General features: G+C 37.8%; 1 protein-coding gene across 2 annotated transcripts in view; it reads left to right on the top strand.

Annotated features, from left to right (window-relative positions):
- LOC107227174 (5-hydroxytryptamine receptor-like) overlaps positions 1 to 21,313 on the top strand; it is a 54,796-nt gene that overhangs the window by 18,959 nt on the left and 14,524 nt on the right. For both annotated transcript variants that reach the window (XM_046730160.1, XM_046730161.1), the window contains exon 5: positions 8,758 to 8,891. In XM_046730160.1, the coding sequence (XP_046586116.1) occupies positions 8,758 to 8,891 (134 nt within the window). The remainder of the gene's footprint in view (positions 1 to 8,757; positions 8,892 to 21,313) is intronic.

Here is a 21,313-nt window from a genome sequence, read left to right as displayed (position 1 = left end):
CCCGAAGGTTAGACTCGATTTAAAACAGCTTTGAATGCACTTTTAACGAAAAAAAGTCACATGTTAAAAAGGTGGCGTGATCGCAGGAGCGATAAACCGGATTCGATAACAGTGAAAAATAGGTACATTGGAACAAAAAATCATCACGTACAATGATAGTTGACAAAATCCATTCGGTAACTGAAAATTGAAGATTGGACGGATTTTTTTTAATGAAAAATGAAATCATAATATGCCAAATCTAAACAATAACACATAACATTATTGTTTGGGATTGGGGTAATTAATAATTCAACTGATCAACTCACGAGAAAGTGAAAAATTTACCAGTTAATTCAATCGAATATTATATATCTGATAATTGAGATTGTAAAAGCCAGAATATTAACAATATAATAACAATGGTTTATAACAGAAAAATAATTACGTATTCAAGTCACGATGTTCAACTTCCACTTTGAGCAAATCGATTTTTTTCTGCTTGTGATTCCATATTTTGATATTTAGTCCATATTTTCACTTTTCGACACTTCAATTGATTCGCTTTTTTCCACTTACCAGCTTTTCGCTCATTGTTACTGCCGATGCAACGTGCGCGGTATACTTTCTGGGTGAAGATGTTCTCAATGATAGTTGCGTATGTATGTATACATAGGAACCTCTCATCGGATTGAGTGCTCGGCTATCATAGGTGTACCATTAGCCTTCGGTTAGAGGGGTAATTTTCTTTTATACGTTTCTCCAATCGCTTTGCTCTTATGCGTTACTTTACCTTGTCACGCAATTTCTTACTTCAGTCCATATTATACCTTATATCTATATATACTTACATATACATTTATTGTATATATGTGAAAATGCCTGGGGCGATTTTCTGTCTGCGTGTTTGGTTTCTTCTATACAGCCGGACGAATTATCGTCGTTTCGAGTGGCTGATTCGCGTCTGATTCAGCGATAAAAGAAGAAAATTATTCGATTGGTGATACCGAAACCGCAAAAATTCCAATTTATTTTTTCGTACGTTATCTGAAATTTGCGTGAGCGATGAAAGCATTTCTGTTCTTCTTGTTCCTTACGGAAAAAATTCACTTTCGAAATTGTACCTGAAAATTAATGATACGTAAATTATGACGACTACAAGATTAAAAAATTAAAATGTCGTTTTCGCGATCAAATTCAACGCCGAAGAAAAATTTTAGCTGACTTGAGTTCGTTTGATTTAATGAAACGGTCGACTTTCAACTGAATCTCATTCGAACGAAAAGAAATATTTGCATATAAGTGTGAAATGAAAAATTATTTATTGTTAGTTGAATAAAGAAAAATTTAGTTGATGTAGTAAAATGAATCGATTTTGCTTCGTAATATTATATCAAATCTTCAAATCTTCAGACTCTTTTATTAGTTTTGTGAATTGGATTGTTTTGAAAAAAAAAAGAAGAAAAATGTTGTAACGTTGCGTTAGCAGCAACATATTATTTGTCTGTCGGAAATTCGAAAGTGGTTGCCATTGAATGATCCATATGAGCTTTTACCCGGATATTGAAGGGGCGTAAAGAGGGACGAGGATAATGATAAAGGCATTTGAAATATGCCGAGACCGTTTAGAACCTTCGAAGAAATTCGCGACCTTGGCGAAAATACTACGCGAAGTACAGTCAGTCACATTCAGACGCGTAATTGTAAGCTTTCCTTCAAATCTGACTAATTCACGTCAGTGTAAATCCGAATTTATTTATGTCCACCATCCCTTGGAAATATGCTAGTCCTTGCAGTATAAAAAGGCTAAACCACGTTCACATAAATTTCCCACATTTTTTTTTTATTACCGTACGAAGAAGAATAAATGCTTGAATACGAAAATGAGAAAATGTTAGAGCAACCTTTATCGTTTCATTGGTAGAAAAATATTTGAAACAGGTTATGTGGTAAAACTGAAATATTGTTCGGTTTTTGAGTTATGTTACTCTTTGAGTAGAGAAAGTTTGAGAATCACTTCGACGAAATCTTATACATTTTTCGAGAGTACTATTCAAAAATCATCAATATATCTAAAGTTTGCGAAATTATGTAGTACATGAAGTAATGAATGACACAAGTACAAGAGAAAAAAATTTAAAAAAAATTAATTCATGTGTACAATAATCGTTTCACGTCCCTGAAACCGAATCGTAGTCGGTTTCAAACTGACTGTTCAAAACTATCCTCGCGAAGTACAGAATATTTGTGAAAAAATTTTTAGAACGAACAAAATAACTGCGCAGTTCCAAGGTTCGGAAAAAAAATTCAGGAGCTTTATAGGTGGAAAAACAATATCAAAAAGTAGGAATCAAAATTAGAGTTGGGCAATTCAGCTCTGAAATGTGAATTTCGGGCTTGGTGAAATTTCACTACTTTGATCTTACTTTGTTTTGGATTTTCGATATTTTCACGTTGGGGATCCTAGTCGTTCTGATTTTCTCATTTTTTATACCCACTCGTCGAGTAAACTGCGCTACGTGAGTATGTTTTAACTTTTGAACTTTAATTTTGCCGGAACTTCACTTTTCGGAATCTTACAATTCGGAACTTTAAACCTTCTGGTTTTCGATCATTCGAAACTTCGTTGTTTTGTAAAAGTTTGATATTTTCACTTAAAGTTTCGCGACCAAATAATTCGAAATTAGTGGCGCTTTCGAAACTTTTAAAATTCGCAACTTGAACTCCACCCGATCACAAGTAAAATTTGCATAAATTCTGCAAAACGTTAGCGAACAAAAGCAGGATAAGTAACTCCTTGAAAATGTCCAAATTGGTTCACATTTTATCCGCAATATGGCGGACTCTCACACTCTCACCCTCTTACAACTGACACCGGTCTACTTTACAAGACTAAAAGCTGGTGAAAAACCACCCAACCGAGCATATTTTAAATAAAATTCAAAGCAAACTTCAGAGATCTGTGCTTTTGGGGAGATTTTCATCGATCCACTTTAAACCAAAAAGTCAAATTTAGGTATCGAGGCCTTTTTGCAACAGCGCCAAAATTTCCCAAATTCAAGTTTCATCCTCGCAAGTGTCATTGTGACATTTCCCGAGCCGCCGTAACGGCTTCACGTCCAAGACGATACCTCTTCATGCAACGTTGATACAGACACCGCACTGATGGCTGTACCCACACATTATATACGGTTACATAGGTGCCTATACGGTTACCAACCAGCCAGCCATCCTGTTAGCTGTGGTATATGCTGCATCTGACGGGACACGATACTCGGTTTATCTCCAAAGCATGCTGCCCACAGACCTAGAATATCCAAGTTATAACCGACCCGTGTAACTTTGCAGGCTCTACCAACGTCACTTGCACGACATATGCCGACATGCGCTCGGGACGGAGAGATTTCGTCGGATCAGCCGCGTATCGAACACGAAGAAAGGATTTTTCGTATTCACCGATCGACGTACAGCGGTAAAAAATACGAAAGAATTTTTTCCGGATGTATAACTTCTGTCGTTTGGTGAAACTGTGCCGATTTCATCAAATTGACACGAAGTGCGACTGGATAAGATGCTGTTACGAATTTTTTTTTTTGTTTTTACCGGAAATTACGCCATATCAGAAACGGAATTTCATGGAGTTTATTCCTTTGAGTTAAACGTTATTGTGCCGAGGCAATTTTCATGAGAACATAGTAGTCTGTGATATTTAACATCTGCGGTGATTACGAATCTCGAATCAGATTTTAAAAAATCAAGGCGGTGGATCCAATATGGCGGAGGAAAATTTGAAATTCAATTAAATCCGATCAAGAAACTCTGTGCAGAAATTTTCAGAGTCGTTGATTACATTCGCCGTATTGAATTTTCGAAATCTTATTTCAGATTCGTCATCAGTGACCCCAAAAACTCCCGGACAGAATTTTTTCTCCTGATTCTATGGAATTTGAAATTTTCGCGCCGACATATTTGACCCGCGATCTTGAATTTTCGAAATCCGATTACAGATTCGTAATCAGCGACCCGGAAAACTTATAATTTATGTAAAACATGTATACGTGTAGAGGGGTAACTTTTTCGAAAATCAATTATCCCTTCAATTTTCACGATATTTTTCAGTCAATTTGTTTCTTAGAACAATAATTTACGTTATATTGCAATGACTAATCTCAAGTATTAAAAACCCACTAGTATATTATCAGAAATAGCAGAAAAGAGCGAGAAGATATGTTGAAAAGTTCTCTGAATGTACAAAAAATGGATATGAAATAGCTGGTAGAAATACTCACTTACTTACGACTCAAAGATTTAAAGGATTTTCAATTCAGCATAAAGAAAACGATAGAAAACTGATACTGTGAAGAATTGCAATTATCATCGGTTCGAATATCAATTCTTTAGTAGCAATAAATCCGCGTGAAAAAACGAGCTAAATTCAAGGAGTTTGTTTTAAAAACGATCAGAAAACATGCATTCAAAGTTTCTTTGTAACAAACATTCATATTGATATACCTTCGCAAATAATCGTTACGCAAGATGATTGATTATACAGATACTTGCAAATGAAAATGAGGAAGAAAAACAAAAAAATAAAAAAAAAAAAACAACGCTGCGATCGCTTTTCCTATAATTAGCTAGCCGTTGGGAAATATAAACTGACGATACACAAACTGTAATAAATATATCAGATCGCGTGCCGATGGGTAACCACTGTGCAAATTAGCACGTTCGGCTGCACGCGTGTATCCGCATATAAATTTACAAGAATTTCACGTGCGTTTCGTATTCAAATGTTGCCTATATATATGGGGAATTCCATGTCACCTCGACCAATTATTCTCCCACACCATTTTCGATTCGCTTCGCGATTTTTCATACGATTTTACGGTATCAAAAAAGAACTCCTGAATTTTTTCAGTTTTTTTTTCCCCCCAAACGTTAATTTTCTACGATTATTCAAACCCGTTTGAAAATTGGCATTTTTTAAAAATCTCAAAAATGTTATTTTTCATCCCGATCATTCTGACACCCGTCCCATGTTTCAACGTTTGGAAAATTCTCGAAAAATTCTAAAAAATCGTGCGCCTCCTTGCGTACAAAGATTTTGAGAATTTTCGAAACATTGGAACATGGTGTTTCGTTTGTTCAAAACGTTAAAAGTGCCGAAAGAAGATGAAAGAAAAAATAGTCCCATCGTGGAACGGGTGTCAGAATGATGGGAATGAAAAATAAGATTTTTGAAATTTAAAAAAAATGGCAATATCTAAACGGATTTGAATAATCATAGAAAATTAACGATTGGAGGGAAATATCTGAAAAAATTCAGGAGCGTTACTTTGAGACCGTAAAAGAGATTAAAAAAAAAAATAATGCCACTTTTGTATTTAATTGATTAATCATAGAAAATTAAAGGCTGGAGGGAAAAATTTGAAAAAATTCCGTAGACCTTTTTTGAATCCGTAAAATCGTATGAAAAATCGTGCAAGCGAATCGAAAATGTTGAGGGAAAATCTTTGGTGTCGATTTGACACGGAATATTCCCTATAAATATATGTAATGTAAATAGAACGGACGAAATAATATATTGCAATCGTACGTGCATTGAAATTACCCTGCAGTGCTGAACTGGTTCCATTTGAGCTACCAATCATTCGGTTGGGTTGGGTTGGGTAATTCGATCGGAACTCTTTGGACAAGCCGCATGTCGCGATCAGGTCGATCAGTGCATCCTGGTATTTACAATGCCCGCCGGTTGACCGTCGGATGAAAAATGTTAAATTCACCCGAACGAGTCTAATCTAACAAAGTGATGTATTCGAATCGATTTCGTTCGGGTGTTATTTATTTTTACATTTTCTTTTTTTTTTTTTTTTTTTTTTTTGATTTATTTATTCACATTTTCCTCGTTATAAGCCGGCGGGAATTTCTGCTGATATCGCTGCAACGTTTTACCTTTCAACATTTCACTCACACGTATCTACGTACCTGCACCGCAGGGGGTGCGGAATAATTCCCAAAAGCAAAGCTGTGCCCCACGTGTCGAACCGAATGAAAGGAAACTAATAAAACCAAGATTAGCCTGCATGCGGAGCCGGAGGTGCGTTGTTTAATCTCTTCAATCCCATGGAATTGCTTCAATCCCTGTCACCCTGACCATTTTCTCCCTTTTACCACGTCATTGCAAATCTCCCGCAACGTTGATGATATACAACGCAATTTTCAAGGCTGTAAAAAAAAATCTATACCATTTATGGATCGCGCTTCGTACAGGTTTTTCATTTTTTCAAAACCGTCTAGTTTAGTCCAGCGGGTATCGCAAGATTCGAATCGAATGTGACGAAATTTGATGAAGTATCTAAATTAATAGAATAATTGCAAATAGTTCGGAGAAAAATTTTCTCTTCGGTTACTTGGTGATTGGTAGAATAAATCAGAATTGTAAAATCTTTTTAATTTATCGACGGTGAATCTTGTAATTTAGCGACACGCAAATACATTATCATTAGCCAAAATCTGACTCGGACGATTTTTGGAGAATTTTTCCACAAATAAAACGAGCCGTTGTTTAACGGAATCCGAAAACACGTGTGTATTTTTCGGTAATAAATGGTCTAAAAATGTCGTTCCTCAGGAATATCGTCATAATGCAGATTATTTCAGATATGTGTAACAGTGAGATAAATTTTTAGTTCAGCTAAAACGTGATCAAGATTATACTCGACACGTGGGTGGTAAAAATGTACTCCAGTGTAAAAAAATAGTAATAATAGCAGCAATAATAATTATTATGATTATATCCGACCTTTCATGACAAACGTTGAAATCACAGCGTAAATTGATCAAGTGGAGAAAAATTATGTCTGATTGTAATGAAACAACTTCACGAACAGACAGAATTATATTGTTGCTTTTTTTTTCAAATCCCAAAATTGCACCGTTTGGCCAATTTTAACGCGGATCAGCTCGATTTTCTAATTCTCTACTACTATACGAATTATATATACATTTATAAATAGAGCTGTACGCATGCGGCGAATCTTTTGAAATGAATTTCTAATGACGTTAATATACCGTCAAATATACATAATGGATGTAACGATACTTGATTCAAGCGTAGAAAGCTACGTCAGAAAAGTATATATTTTTGAATGAAATTGGATTTCACCCGTAGGCAATCTTTCGATGTGCAGCGAGGGTGAAGCGGAACAATCTCTTTGTAGAAAGATATAACAGAATACGATAACGAGTCGGTATGCATATATATATATATACATATATAACATACAGCGAGTTACATATGATGTGATAATAAACGTACCTATGGCGACGTTTATGGAATTGATTTTCGGGATGGATGTGAAGAAATTTTTTTGAAAAATTCCTGTCATCCTCCAGACATGCCTTGTTTTAAAAAGCTTGCCGAGTATCTTTATCTTTATCCCTTACAGGCGTAATTTATCTTATCTATATCGGTTGAAAAATTTAGTATTATGGTACTTAGCTGTGACGATACTTTCTGGGGTTCGCATTTTAAATATACAAATCTTAAACTCAATTTATGGACATTTAGATAAATACAGAGAAATCAAACGATTCAATGAATAAGGGACACAAGTTATGCGAAAAATGTTCAAATATGTTTATTCAAACTATCTCAGAAAAGATCAATTGAATTGTAAAAAGTGAAAAAAAAAAAATTAAACATCCACATTCACATCTTATTTGAAACACGACTTATGGACAAAGGTTATTAATGGTTATGAGAGTAAGCTTGCTGATTCGATTGATTCCAAAACAAGTGACTTTATCACTGCGAATTTAGTGATTCTAAATTGTAGCAATACTTAAACTTTATACAGTAAAACAATGACAAAATACGTGACTCGGCTGGGGCGGGGTTGAAGTTCCGATTTTGAAAAGTTTCGAAAACGCTCAATTTTGAATTATTTCGTAGCGAAACTTCGACCAATGAAATAAAGCTTTTATTTTTGTTTGTAAAATGATCGGAAATCCGACGTTTCAAAGTTCCGAAATGTAAGATCCCGAAAATTCAAGTTACGATAGAACGAAGTTTAGAAAAGTAAAGTTCCGACCGAGCAAAGTTCCGAAAGTTAAAACATACTCGCACAGCGTAGTTTACTCAACGAGTGGGTGTGAAAAATCAGAAAAACCGAAAATCAGGATGACCAGAATTTCGAAAATAAAAATATCGAAAATCCAAAACGAAGAAAGATCAAAGCGGTGAAATTTCACCAAGCGAGAAATCCACAGAACTGAAATTCAGATTTTAAATTTATCTCACTTTCGCACTTTCGGAACTTTGACTTTTCGAAGTTAAGCCTTTTCGGAATTTTGCGCTTTTGGAAGTTTGAGCGCCGGGTTTCGGACCATTCGCAACTTTACCGTTTCGTCAAAGTTTGGTTTCTTTACTTCAAGTTTCGCTACAAGAGAATTCGTCATTCGGCGCTTTCGAAACGTTTCAAATTGAAAATTTCAACCCCGCCCCACAGTCGTTACATTCATTGTACCGTAATTGTGATGTTGATGATTGCAACAAGCTTGAAACTTTGCTCTATCGAAACTTGAATTTTGGGAATTTCTCAATCCAAAACTTTGACCCGTCGTGTTACCGACCATTCGAAACCACGTTTCGTTAAACGTTTACTCAAAGCGCGTAAATCTAAGTTACATTTTACACAATATCTTTACACACCATGCAAAATACACACGTTACGTCATATCGAAATACATAGGCGAATATTCTGCCATCTGTTTCAGGCAATGTCTTCGTTATCGCCGCCATATTTCTCGAGAAGAATCTTCAGTCGGTTGCAAACTATCTTATCGTCAGCCTCGCAGTGGCGGACCTTATGGTGGCGTGTCTCGTCATGCCTCTGGGTGCCGTTTACGAGGTGAGTTAACAGGATTAAACTCAGAAATTCGCTGCACCCCCCGGGGAGGCAATCTTCCTTCGTCTTGGGAAAGAATATAAAAATGATAATAAAAACGATAATAAACATAAACATAATCAGAGGCAGAAGTATCGAGTGTTTTGTCGACGTTGAATTTCACAAACATTTCAAAATTAATTTCTTACCCCAGCTATGCTAATTGTTATAACTAAGATACACCGGCACATCGACGATTTACAAAATTCACAGATTTCACTGAGATTCGATGATCTTTCAAGAAACTTATCAATGAAAAATACTTCAATTATAAACTATAGAGCTTTGTGAAAGTTAAATTTTTATGTCGTCATTTTCGAGTTGTTTAATATCCATAAATTGGTTTTCTACCGTTTCACCAAGACACTTTGTTTTATCGTACATTTTTTTTTTTTTTTTTTTAAATAACACCCTTACTTTCGTTAGAAAAAAAAAAAAAAAAAATTCGCAGTGAATTTGCAAAAAGTATATTCGGACAAATATACAGGTTTGAAATAAAAAAGCAATATCTAAGCTCTTGTTTGCCGTATCGATATTTCTCTCTTATAATTTTAACGATTGTACAAATTTGCTGAATTCTCAACGTAGTCAAATAAAGGAAAGGTGTTGAATTTGGCCACGGCAGCTTTAGTAAAACAAGCGGATAAAAATAAAGAAAATAAAAAAACAGCTTGGGTCCCAAGTCCAAACGTACAGCATATTCGTTTACGTCGATTCATTTCAATGATTTTACAAGGCAGGGCTTCGCCGTATATATATAACATCGTGTTTGTTGCAATGGAAATTTGACTACTCGGTGTCCTAAGGTAGGTTACATAATAATGCGTACTAAACGCGAAATAGGTACAACGACGGAACGAACGTCTCTAAATAATTCAGATCGTCGACGTGTTTCGGCCGGAGTGAATTATACGAAAATGTCGCCACCGTGTAAATCCGCGTCAATTTACCTTACACCTTAATCGCGAACGGTTCGCCACAATATTATTCCACCTCACATTTATACGCATGTAATTATGTATCTGTCGTCGAGCCTCGTCTATAAGTTATGGACAAAAGTAAGAAAAAAAAACCGTGCGCGTGAAAAATTACCGATAATTGCTTGTACTAACTATTCAATTTTTTATTTTTTTTTAAGACTATTTCCAGACGTCAAATTTTGATCTCTTCGACGTAACTGATGAAAGAAAAAATTATTTTATTAGGTACAAAGTTTGATTTCGGTGTTTAAGAAAAACTACCTATTTTCTCAAACATTTGTTGTAAATATCAATTGAACAAACTTCAGTTTCGCATTTGAATCACTTTCATTCAAAAGCAATATTGTTTCGGTTTTTTATTAGCCGAATAATTGAAATCAGATTTTTTTCAATCTTCAAACAGCATTCTCCTTCCAGCAAAGTCAAAATTTTTCGAAAAATAGTAATTTTCATCCGTTTAAACTCGTTTAACCTACAATAATGAGAAAATTATTGAATCGACATTATTTCTCCCAAGACTACAAAAGCAAAATTAAAGGGAGGTGTATATATTCGTCCATTGTTTTGACGCAAGGCAAATAAAAAAATAATTACCTCAACCCGGGCACAAATTCAAAAAAAAATTCTTTCAGCGGTGTAACATGCTTGTCATTTTTCATCACGAGTATCCGCAACTTCAAATTAATATTTTTCGTTACTCTCATCGTAGTTGGAAGTGAAAAACTCACCATTTCATGTATAACCGCGAAACAGAGACTAAAATAAGAATAATTTTCTCACCGTCCTCGCAAAAGACAAAAAGCAATTTTTTCAACCATCGATAAAAAGAAAACCTCGTGTTGAACGTTTTTATGTTTTACGGCCATGTTCGTATCATACTTCTGGTCGTAGGTTGAACAGTAGCTCGGGACGACTAGAGGCGTAGATAAAATCGAAGTAATATCGAAGGTTGTATATTTCACGTGACACCATCGGGATTGAGATAGGCGATCGAGCCACAGTGGATGCACTGTTGTTATTACAGTTTCGGATTACCCGGCCAATCCTTGGGCAAAGACGATGCATCACAAATTATTTGCCCCGTCCACGTCGCATGAATTACGCTTTCTATGGAACCTTGGCTAATTCAACTGCATGCCATATTATTAATGGCTCGTGAATATATTGAGCTATCGCTTCAATTCCAAGTACAATGGATTTAGGACGAGTACGTTGCGTAGTTTCGATGCTTTGAGAAAATGACACCTTTCATACTTGCTCGCCTTTCGTTTTTCACGATTTTTATTCCATTTTTTAATTAATTCATTCAACCCTGTGAGAGTTTTTCAAGTTTACATTACGGTGGAAATTAAAAAATAATACAGTTACGTTTGCTGTTGGGTTGCATTTCATTTCGTTCGGAACGTAATTATTAATTACTTTATTCGTTGGTATCACAGAGGACGACCTTTTCCGGACAATTACGAATATTGATTAACTACAGTTTTTTGCCAAACTTTATAATAAAATTAAGAACAAAAATTTGTCACCACGACAAGGGGTTTATAAAATTCTTGTCTCGACTTGGAAAATGTTCGAAAATAGTAAACATCGAATAAAACGTCAAAGAATTTTGATTTCGTACTCGAAAATTCATTGTAATGAAAATTTTTAAAATAAAAAATATTAGAAAAAACCTCGAACGTTTTTGAAATGAGAAAATATCCCCCGAAAAATCTAAAAATAAAAAAAAAACTAATACGATTTTAGACGCCCAACGGAATGCAAATTACGAAAACACGACAGGATTTGTCGAAGTTAATTTTATATTTCAAATACGACTGGAAATTTTCTTTCGCATTTTTCTTTACCTCGATTCCTAACGATCCACAAGGTATAGAAATAATTCAATCTCGGCAATTTATTCGATCGGTCTAACCGAAAAATATTTTTGATCACAATTCTCGTCAGTTCCTTTTTCGATCAAATGTTTTTTTTTTTTCTCTCACAAGGTTTTATTTCTTTAACGTAATAACTTTAATGCTTCAAAATTTCGTAGAGAAATATTCGAGAGATAGAGAGATACGTATAGTCCGTCGCATCGGTGAAATAAAATTTCTTAGACAGTCAGGAACGAATCGTCACACGGTTAGAATATCTCGCACGTTGCAAGCTGCTGCTTCTTCGAACTTTCTTCTTTTATTTATTTATTTTTTTTTTTTTATTTTTTTTTTTGTAATTTTATTTTCACTTCTTCATTTTATTTCAACTCTTCCCAGCCAGACTTCACTGATGTTTTATAGTTCTGCTTGTGGAGTTTCTTTGTCAGCTGGCGAGTTCTGCTTGGTTCTCTCATCGTTGCGCGCACCAAGCTCTCGCGATTCCTTGTTATATCCGGTAGTGCTTCCGGTGCCGATGTACACCACGTACCTGCACATATTTCTGTGTTCGTATAAAAGTTCCCCGCGCCTCTTCTTCGCCCATTATTACACACGTGTAATAAAACACGTCAGTGACACAGATGAGTGTGCATGTATGTGTAATATACGAAAGTTATGCAGATACACCAAAGAGACGCAGCTTCCGGGCGTTTCTTTATCGTTTCGGCACAAGCTGACGGTCCATTTAGTTGTAAATATGTTCGTTTCCTTCATCATGAAGTAAACTTCAATTGGTCTCGGATTCACGGTGTTATCAAATTTTTTACGGAGGCGTGATGTTCTCGGAATAATGTAAGACTCAAACCCGTTAAGCAGCATTGTTTCTTCGTTAAATCCGTGTTTTCACCCGTTCTCTACCGTCTCTTCAAAGATTATGTGAATATCAGTTTTTGCTCGAGTATCAGAAGCGAGGTCTGAACGAGCTTGCGACATATTCACATGTAAATGACACGCGAAACGAGGCGCTTTTCTTCGTTGATTTAGCGGTATATTATAATCTACGTTTGTATTATACGGGAGAAGGAAAATCGCCTTGATGTTATTGTCGGCTACGACGTTGTAGGGAGAACCTACAAAAGAAGAAAGTTTCAAGGATTCGATAGAGAACTGCGCGAAGAAGATATTAATGGAAAGTTAACAGCCGACGATGAGAGACATTTCAGATTCATTTAACGGTGAGGCCTCGTTTTTAAGTCAAAACAATTTCTACAACGTTTTTGACTGATCTGAATTAAAGCTTGAGACCAAGGTAACCGGTGATATAATCAATGTTAACAAAGTCAATGTGTGAATCAGAGCACGGATCGGAATTTCTTTCGCTTCGAGGGAGAATCCATCTCTGTGATTCATCCTTCAGCTTCATTTTTTCAGACACTTGACTTTAAGTCTCAATCTTCAGTTAACGCCCCTCTCTAAGATAGCCTTCGCGTAACAATTTACTTTGGTAATGGCCCGAAGGATATCACTTAGCGGGGTGTGTAGGTACATCTGCAAGTCATCAGTGGATATCATGTTATTGGGGAATGTTAGGCTCGGTAACCATGCCGTTTACAAAGGTGTATAAGAAAGGCCAACGGCCCACGATCAGAGCCCTGGAGCACCCCGGGAAGATTGCAACGAAATTTGGAAGGATCATTCGAGAGATCCTGCACAGTCAAACACGAGTGAAAACACTTGACCGCCTCGTTTTGGAAAGCAGCAACGCTTAAGCTTGATGAAGATTAATTTGTGATTGAAACTGTCGAATGCTTTGCGATTGGAGCTGAATAGTATCAGAATGGTTACACGCCTGTTATTAATTCGGTTTACAAAATCATCGAGCAATCTAAAAACGACACTCAGAGTACGGCGATATTTTCGAAAGCCAACTCGAGTGGGATCCAAGATGATGTTTTGCGATTATATTCGCTATGTAATTGGTAATTATCCAAATACTTTGACAATATGGTAGCATTCAGTTATAAGTTTAGTGTTTGGCTCAGTGATAGGCGGCTAAGAAATCAGTTCAAATCCGGATTCTGTCCACCGGATTTTGCAATGTTGGACAAAAGGATGTTCCAAATTGACAGTCGTGACGTGTCACCGTGATTTTGAATTAGAACAGTTAATCCAAGATATGTTCCGGTGTTACATACTAAAAATAAAACCGTTCAGAATCCGCTAAACACAGATCGAAAGATCAAGAGAGAGGAAAAGAAAGATTTGCAATACGGACAGTGCGAGATATTAATGGGTGTGTGTAAAAAAAAAAAAAAAATTGAACTTCTAATGGAAGAACTTCAATTTTTGATAGTATGATTGAAATTTTCTTGAGGAATTTCTATTTCTTCTCCGTTGCGAAGTTACGTGGGATAGTAAAAGGGAGCGAAAGCTTGTCTTTTCACGCGTGGCGTCCAAAATCGTGAAACGGTAAATCGATCGAAGCGTCTATTGGAAAATGTCCGGCTTGTAGAAGACGCAGAGAGAATACGGCTCGACCTTGGATCAGGCAAAAATTTTTTATCGGTGAAAATTTCGATCCCCTTTTCCCAAGTAGTGACTTAAATCCAAGAAACATCAGCTAGAGTCCGTATATTAATCACAGCATTATTTCAGCGATCCATACGAGGTCTCATCATAATTTTCATCTGTAAAGTTGACGTTGATAAAAACGAGGTCACATGTCACAGGGTTTCGAATTACGAAAGTACGTCGGCTTATATTTTTCACCCAAGTTATTCCATTCATTCGTACAAAGTCACAGACGTATATTTGATACGTTATTGTAATCTCCAAGTATGCGAGGAGAGAAGAGCGACGATATGTTCGCTTAGAGAGAATCTCCAAGAAGGAGTGGAAAAATCTCATCTTACTCGCTCGGCACCCTTGGGAATTCCTTGCTTCGCTTCTTTATCTCCTTCACTACCTTCGCTCTCTGTGTGTGTGTGTGTACGTCTGTGTCTTTGTGTTTTTCTCCTTTTTTGCATGTTTTTTCTTTTTTTCTAAATACTTTGTCCTTTTCTTTTCATTCCCGCCGCAAAGGGTTCGGCTCACTGAGGATATTTCAAACCCTCTTCCCTTTCCACATCCAGCGAGGTATTCTCGCAGGTTCGGTGTAATGCCATCATCTCGAGCGGTATTTTTCCTCGTTATTTTTCCCGCGACTGACATTTTTCATACATGGGTACCATCTTGGGTCTGTTACTCCCTCGTACTGACCGACTCGAGTGCAGTTCGTATATCCATATATATATATATATATAGTAGCTCCGTAACTGCTATCGATGAACGACTCGTTTCACTCCCTCAATACGAGTTCCGTTGAAGGCTCACTTAGTCACGTTATTTTGTTTATGGCGTATGTAAACAGTACCATACCATCATTGGCCACTGTGTTCACGAGGTTAATGAAATATTGAGTCCTTATTTGAAACAGGCTAAAAAACGACCGTACCTTCCGTTCGTCTGCTCTTCGAGGGCGAATCTACAACCTGTTACTTTCCCTTCAACACATCGACACGTCATGACACCCAAGTATCAAATTTTGGTACCGGCATTGTGACTTGACGGTGAAAAGGACGATTTGTTTGAATATGTGAAAATAGTTTGACGCGCGGCATCAGGAGGCGGGTAAAAAAAAAAAAAAATGTCCACTCGAGGTGGGTAGATTGAAAAAAAGAAGGATCGAAGTAGCGTCACCCTATTTTTTATACCTACACGGCATATTGTCCGTATAAAGTCGGCCGTCGGACACGCAAAGAGGTTCGACGGGATGAGGGGTATCACCCTGAGAATGAAGCGCATTCTTGAGATATTTTTTTTCCCTTCATCCCCAGCAAGGTCCCTGATCAATGTGGTAAGGATTGCGCATATATTTTCACCACGGCCACTGTGGGTATGCCTGTGGCGGGGCGAGGAGGGGCTGATGTATGCCTGCTTGAAAGTCCATTCGTGTTATTGGAGTTTTCTCCTCGAGAAGAGGCGAAGCGTCTGCTTGTCGTCGAGGATTCACCGAAACGCCGCCCTGAGAATCAAGCGAATCAAGAATAAAGAGTCAGGAATCAAGAATCAAGGATGCATTAGGTTTCTTCTCGAATCAGGAAATGAAAACAGCGAATCTCTGAACGCACGTACGCGTTTTACTTCTCTGCGTTTATCTCCTTCATTTCAAAAACAATCAGACAGGATTCTTTCATCCCGTATCATACCGCCTTCTCTTCATTCGGTCATGTTAACTTGCCACTCTCGAAATCTCCGCTGTCGCAAAAAAAATTTCTTGCCAAATTAGAACCTTGCAAGTAATTCCACAGGTTAAATTAACCTGCGACTCGCTTTGCTTCAACGAGTTACCGTATTTTGCTTTATTTTAAAAGAGAGCTTTTTCATTTTTGAAGAAAACTTATTTCTGGCTCTGAGATTGTAGATTGGGAAAGTATTTAAAGTAATTGTGCCGAATGGCCTGCGGTAGAAATCTGTCTAACCTTAAACTGTTTTAAAATTCGTAATGTTTCGTCGGTATAATAATCATGACACTGTAACAGAAGGTGAAGAGACGGAAGCGTAGAGGAAAAGTATCGAAACCGAATCAGACTTTTTTTTAAATTAATTATTCAAAACCAATATTTTAAATAAGTTAATAAAATTATTCAGAGCGAGTGAATAATTGATCGAAGCCGAGAGTTGGCTGATTGAAATTGGCTTGCGTCGATAAAAATTAATTAATCATATGCAGCCGGTAAAAATTGACAAGCCAATTAAATTTTTGTTGTTTTTTTTTTTCCCCCGCTCGCGAAGATGCCGAGGCAAGAAAAAATCGGTATTCCAAAGAATTCGCGATTCGCCGGCGGTATGGAATTCGGTATGGCTGTAACCATAACCTGGCTAAAAAGATCAGAGGATATACTGATTACACCGAGGGTGGGTGTCGTCGATTGGCGTAAAGGGTTCAGGGGAGCGAAAATTTTCCCAATCAGAATTAGACTCGGCGTGAATATGCAATTGACACGGTTTCAGTCGGAGGGATTGTTTATCAATTTGGGGTCCCAGTCGGCTAGGTGGAAATAACAGCGGAGGGTGAATTCAGGGTGAATCAAACATCAAATAGAAGCGGGTCGGCGGTGGAGGCAGCGATGTTCCTACACGCTCATCACGATCGTACGTAGCTCTGCGGAGTTGTGTCAAAAGCAAGAGAGCCGGTGAAGAAAGTTCAAAGTTCTCTTTGCCCGTAGGTATAAACGCGGAGAGAAGGGTAGCTGAACTATAGGAGAACTTGGCGAAAGTTAGCGCCGAGTGAAGCCGGCGAAGTTTAAGTATCAGGTACACCCGGCCGGAGTCAGACTACGCTCTCTAACAATCTAACGGTGGTCTAATCTAATAGGTGTGTGCACCCAGTGCCAGGTGACCATGACGACCAAGTCCAAGACGAAGAGAGCAAAGGGTCGAACTTGGACCTTGGCGATATTCGCTGCAAAGATGGTCGAAGGACGAAGGGGTGGTCGGGCGTGATCAACAGCGCGGAATATGAAGTGGTTAGAAACGAAACAGCCGACAAGCTCGATTAAACGAATCGCCGGGATTGGTACGAACGAATTTACCGTTCATAGTAATCACTGACTGCCACTTCGTTGGAAAAAACCGAGTAATTGCTCTCGTATCGGGGTTAATAACATCCTGGATGATTAATTTTCGAACCTCCGGTACGTCGGGTAACTCTCAGTTAATTAATTGGCTCGCGGTTATTTATAGTATATGCATAGATCGGTGGTAGGAGAAACTAACGCGAAAGTAATAATGTGACATCCGTTTAACGTGATATGAACACAACTTCAGCGTTTATTTTTGTTATTTATTTAAATATTCAAATTATTTGCTTGTCAATGAACCATTTTTTCTTTCTTTTTTTTTTTTTCATTTCAGCATGTACATCGGGGTGAGCCAAAATAACCAACCTATCGAATCTGTGGTCTTGAAAGAACCTACTTACTGAGAAAAAAATTCTCCCGTTTGAAAAAATTTTTAGCTCAATTTTAAAAGGTGTCGCTGGGCATTTGAAAAACGCACGGCAAATTTTTTTTTTCTTCATTACTTATCTATATTCTCTAATTTGACAAACCATCAGGGGGGTTTCACTGGAATCCAAAAGTCGCTGCCACAGCAGATTATACAGGTGGTTTCAATTCGAAAATAGATTCGTGATCAAGTAGTCCATCACAACACCACACACTTTAGATGACTTATACTGAAAGAAAACGATGAAATTTAGCTAAGTGAGCGTCTGACCGCGCATGCGCAAAGTTTGTAGGATTTTCATGCAGGCTGACCACCTTCAGCTTCAGTTGTCAAACTTAGCTTACGAAGGTTACGTGAGCGATGCGAAGTTTCTCAGGATAATCATCATATATCAATCACTCGCCGCAGTGATTCGGAAGGGTTTTGCAGGCTTTTATTGTTAACCGACCGATAACCGATGACTGGGACGAGTCGCGATAAACAATTTAACTTCAACTCGGAAGACTTATACATTTTGTTTTTCGGTTCGAGTAAGTTGGCCAACCTGCGCAGCAAGCGACAATATTTCCGCGATGCGATCTCACCCACCAATGGATTTCGGTTATTTCGCGCATGCGCAGTCGGTAAAACAGTCTGCCAAGTTTCACCGTTTCCTCTCGGTAGGTAGGTACGGATGATCATCGTGAAACGAAGGCTTTCAGAACGTGGAATGTACAGGGTGAGCCCTCGCAAGATAGAGCACATCCAACGAACGTGCAAACGATGGTCGCCGGATGGTGAGACGCATAAAGGTCGGGGGGTGGCTTAAGCTTGCGGGGGTAAACGGTGTTGCGTTACAGCCAGGGGCTGCATGTGTAGGTGACAAGCTGGTGGGTACAAAATGCCATGGAAGCATCCGCAGCGTGGCGGGGATCAGGAAACGGCGGTCCTTCCGGCTCTTCTCGCATCGGATATTGCATACCTGTATATTGTGATCGCTATTTTCCACCGACGTTCTAGCCGCCCCATCTTATTTTGCACCCTTTGGAAAAGCCGTCGTGCTAACGACGCTGCGTGCGAGAATAACGCCGTCTTTTAAGGATGTAAGGGAATATACAGTCAGGTTGAAAAAGCTTTGGGGTAAAATCGTGATGGAATATTATTTTCCTTCGAATAGAATAATCTGCACTAATCTATGAGTATAAGTTACATTTAACTAGAAAATTGAGATGAAAAAGGTACGGAGAATAATTTCATTTAACATCAGTGAAATTGCATTATTCTATGATTTTTTAAGTCGTTGAAATTTGAAATCGCAAGATAAAAATTTCAAAGATATGATCGATAAACTTTTATTACTCGAGATTCCAATTTTTGACGATCGTTTCTTGCAAATTCCTTCATTCTTATTTACCCGAATCTCATTTTGAACTGATTATTCGATCAATTTACGACAAAATATGATGAGAAAATGAAATCTTTACTGATACATAAACACACAGCTCAAATATGTGTGATTAAAGACCTGGGTGGAAGAACGATTGAACAGGATTAAGGCTGGCAGCAGTTTGTTAGAATAAAAATTTGAGCACTGGTTGGAAATTTTTTTTTTTTAATCAATCAACGGAAGAATTTTTCACCTCATTTTCCTTCGTAAAAATATGTTACTTGCCCCAAAAGTTAAGTTCGCGGTTTTCTAATAAATTTGAAGTAACAAAATGAAAGTGTGATTATGCCGACGTATTTTCAAGGGGTTCCGCAAATATGTCAAGGGTGAAAAGTTTTTTTTTTTTGTTCTTGGTTTTGCAGACCGCAAGGTATACATCATACCTATATAATATAATAACGGCGTCGAAAGCATATTTCTCCGAATGAATAATGGATACGGAACGCTTATTTGTAAAGCCTTTCGGAGTGCGTATACCCGTGGGCGTTACTTTCCCGTTGTCTGCAGCGCCCTCGACATTTGGACCTGCGAATGAATGCAATGGTCGATTGGTTTATGTCTCTGTACCATTTTTTGATCGTACAGTTGACGGCATTGAAGAATTGGGCATAAATCGGCATAACGGTGTTGCCCGAGTGAAGTTTTTTTCAAAATAGTTTCTTAAATTTGGGGTATTTAAAAAGTGGTATTTTCAGTTTTAATAATAACAATATAATCACCTACCGGGGTCAACAAGTTAAATAATTGCGACAAGCTAAATGGTCTGTACAAACATCGAGAGAGAAATGTTTTCAAATTCGAGTCGAGTATAAATGTAACTTGACCAACGTGAATGTATTAGCGAAAGTTGATTAGTTCTTGAAATTCATGCGCGTATCAAGCGATATAGTTATGAATATTCACTCGTCACCGTAATATTCGAATTCATCTAAACGCGTTAAATTTCTACGTAACATTCGCTCGCAATGTGCTTATACCGGAAGGATTCCTTGAAAGTGAACGACGCGAGCCACGCTTCGCCGTCGGATAGGCAACCGAAGTTACATCTAGAGTACTTGCCGTGTGTAAAATGTACCTTCGGTTGCCTATCTGACGGCGAAGCGTGGCTCGCGTCGTTCACTTTCAAGGAATCCTTTCGGTACAAAACGGTTTCGATACCGTTGAAACGAGCAGCATTCGAGTTGTGTTTGAACAAATTCGCCGAAAGGGTTGGTTTACACACCTATACGGATAATGAAAAATTAAATAACTCCGGCATCTGCTTCGCGCCGTTTCAGGGGATAGAGTTGAGTAATTGAGGTGGGGAAAAAAAAAAGAATAAAACGAAGTGGCGACGGTCTCCAGGTCATCCAACGCCGTGAAAAATGACCGGTACAGATCTGATGTGGATCGTCAATGAAGGTAGCCCCGTATGAATGTTTGATCTGAATACGATTACTCGGAAGTGAAGTAAAGTGAAGCTGCCCAAGTGGCATCGCCCGAAGTTCAACCCTGGCCCTTTGATGATGGCCGCCAAAAGCTGCAGGCCATTGGTGAACACCGCGCGTTCGGGATAATTCAACGTTAAATGCGTGTCTGCCTCTCGGAAAGGCTTAATTACAAGAGTGCTGTGCAGCAGCCCCTCTTTGCTGCTTTTTAAATTCATTTCGCCACTGTGACAATCCGAAAACCGTACCGTGTCCGTGACGTAGATTAATGCTGTAAGTAAAAGCTCCGTGAAATGAAAAAAGATATTAATAAAAGAAAAAAAAAAAATCCTCTCACCGTTATACTGACAACATTATTCTTCTCGGTATAACGCATTATAAACAGAGGTTTTGAAGGTCCGAATACCTCGAGTTAATAATATCGAACCCGGTAAAAACAACTTTCCCCGCACCTACTAAAATTAGTATTTGCGAATTTTCCGGCTCAGTATTTCGCAATTATGGACTGATCAAATCCCATGAAAAGCTTTTTTCGGTGATTACGGTAAATGATTTACGCAGAATACAATTTTGACATCAAGATAATCGTTAAATACCTTAGTTTCGACAAAGTTATGGATTTCTGGTCACTGTACATAATACATAA

The sequence above is a fragment of the Neodiprion lecontei genome, chromosome 2, assembly GCF_021901455.1.
Source record: "Neodiprion lecontei isolate iyNeoLeco1 chromosome 2, iyNeoLeco1.1, whole genome shotgun sequence".
Taxonomy (NCBI): Eukaryota; Metazoa; Arthropoda; class Insecta; order Hymenoptera; family Diprionidae; genus Neodiprion; species Neodiprion lecontei.
The sequence above is the reverse complement of the archived record's forward strand: the minus strand, read 5'-3'. Positions and strand labels throughout refer to the sequence as shown.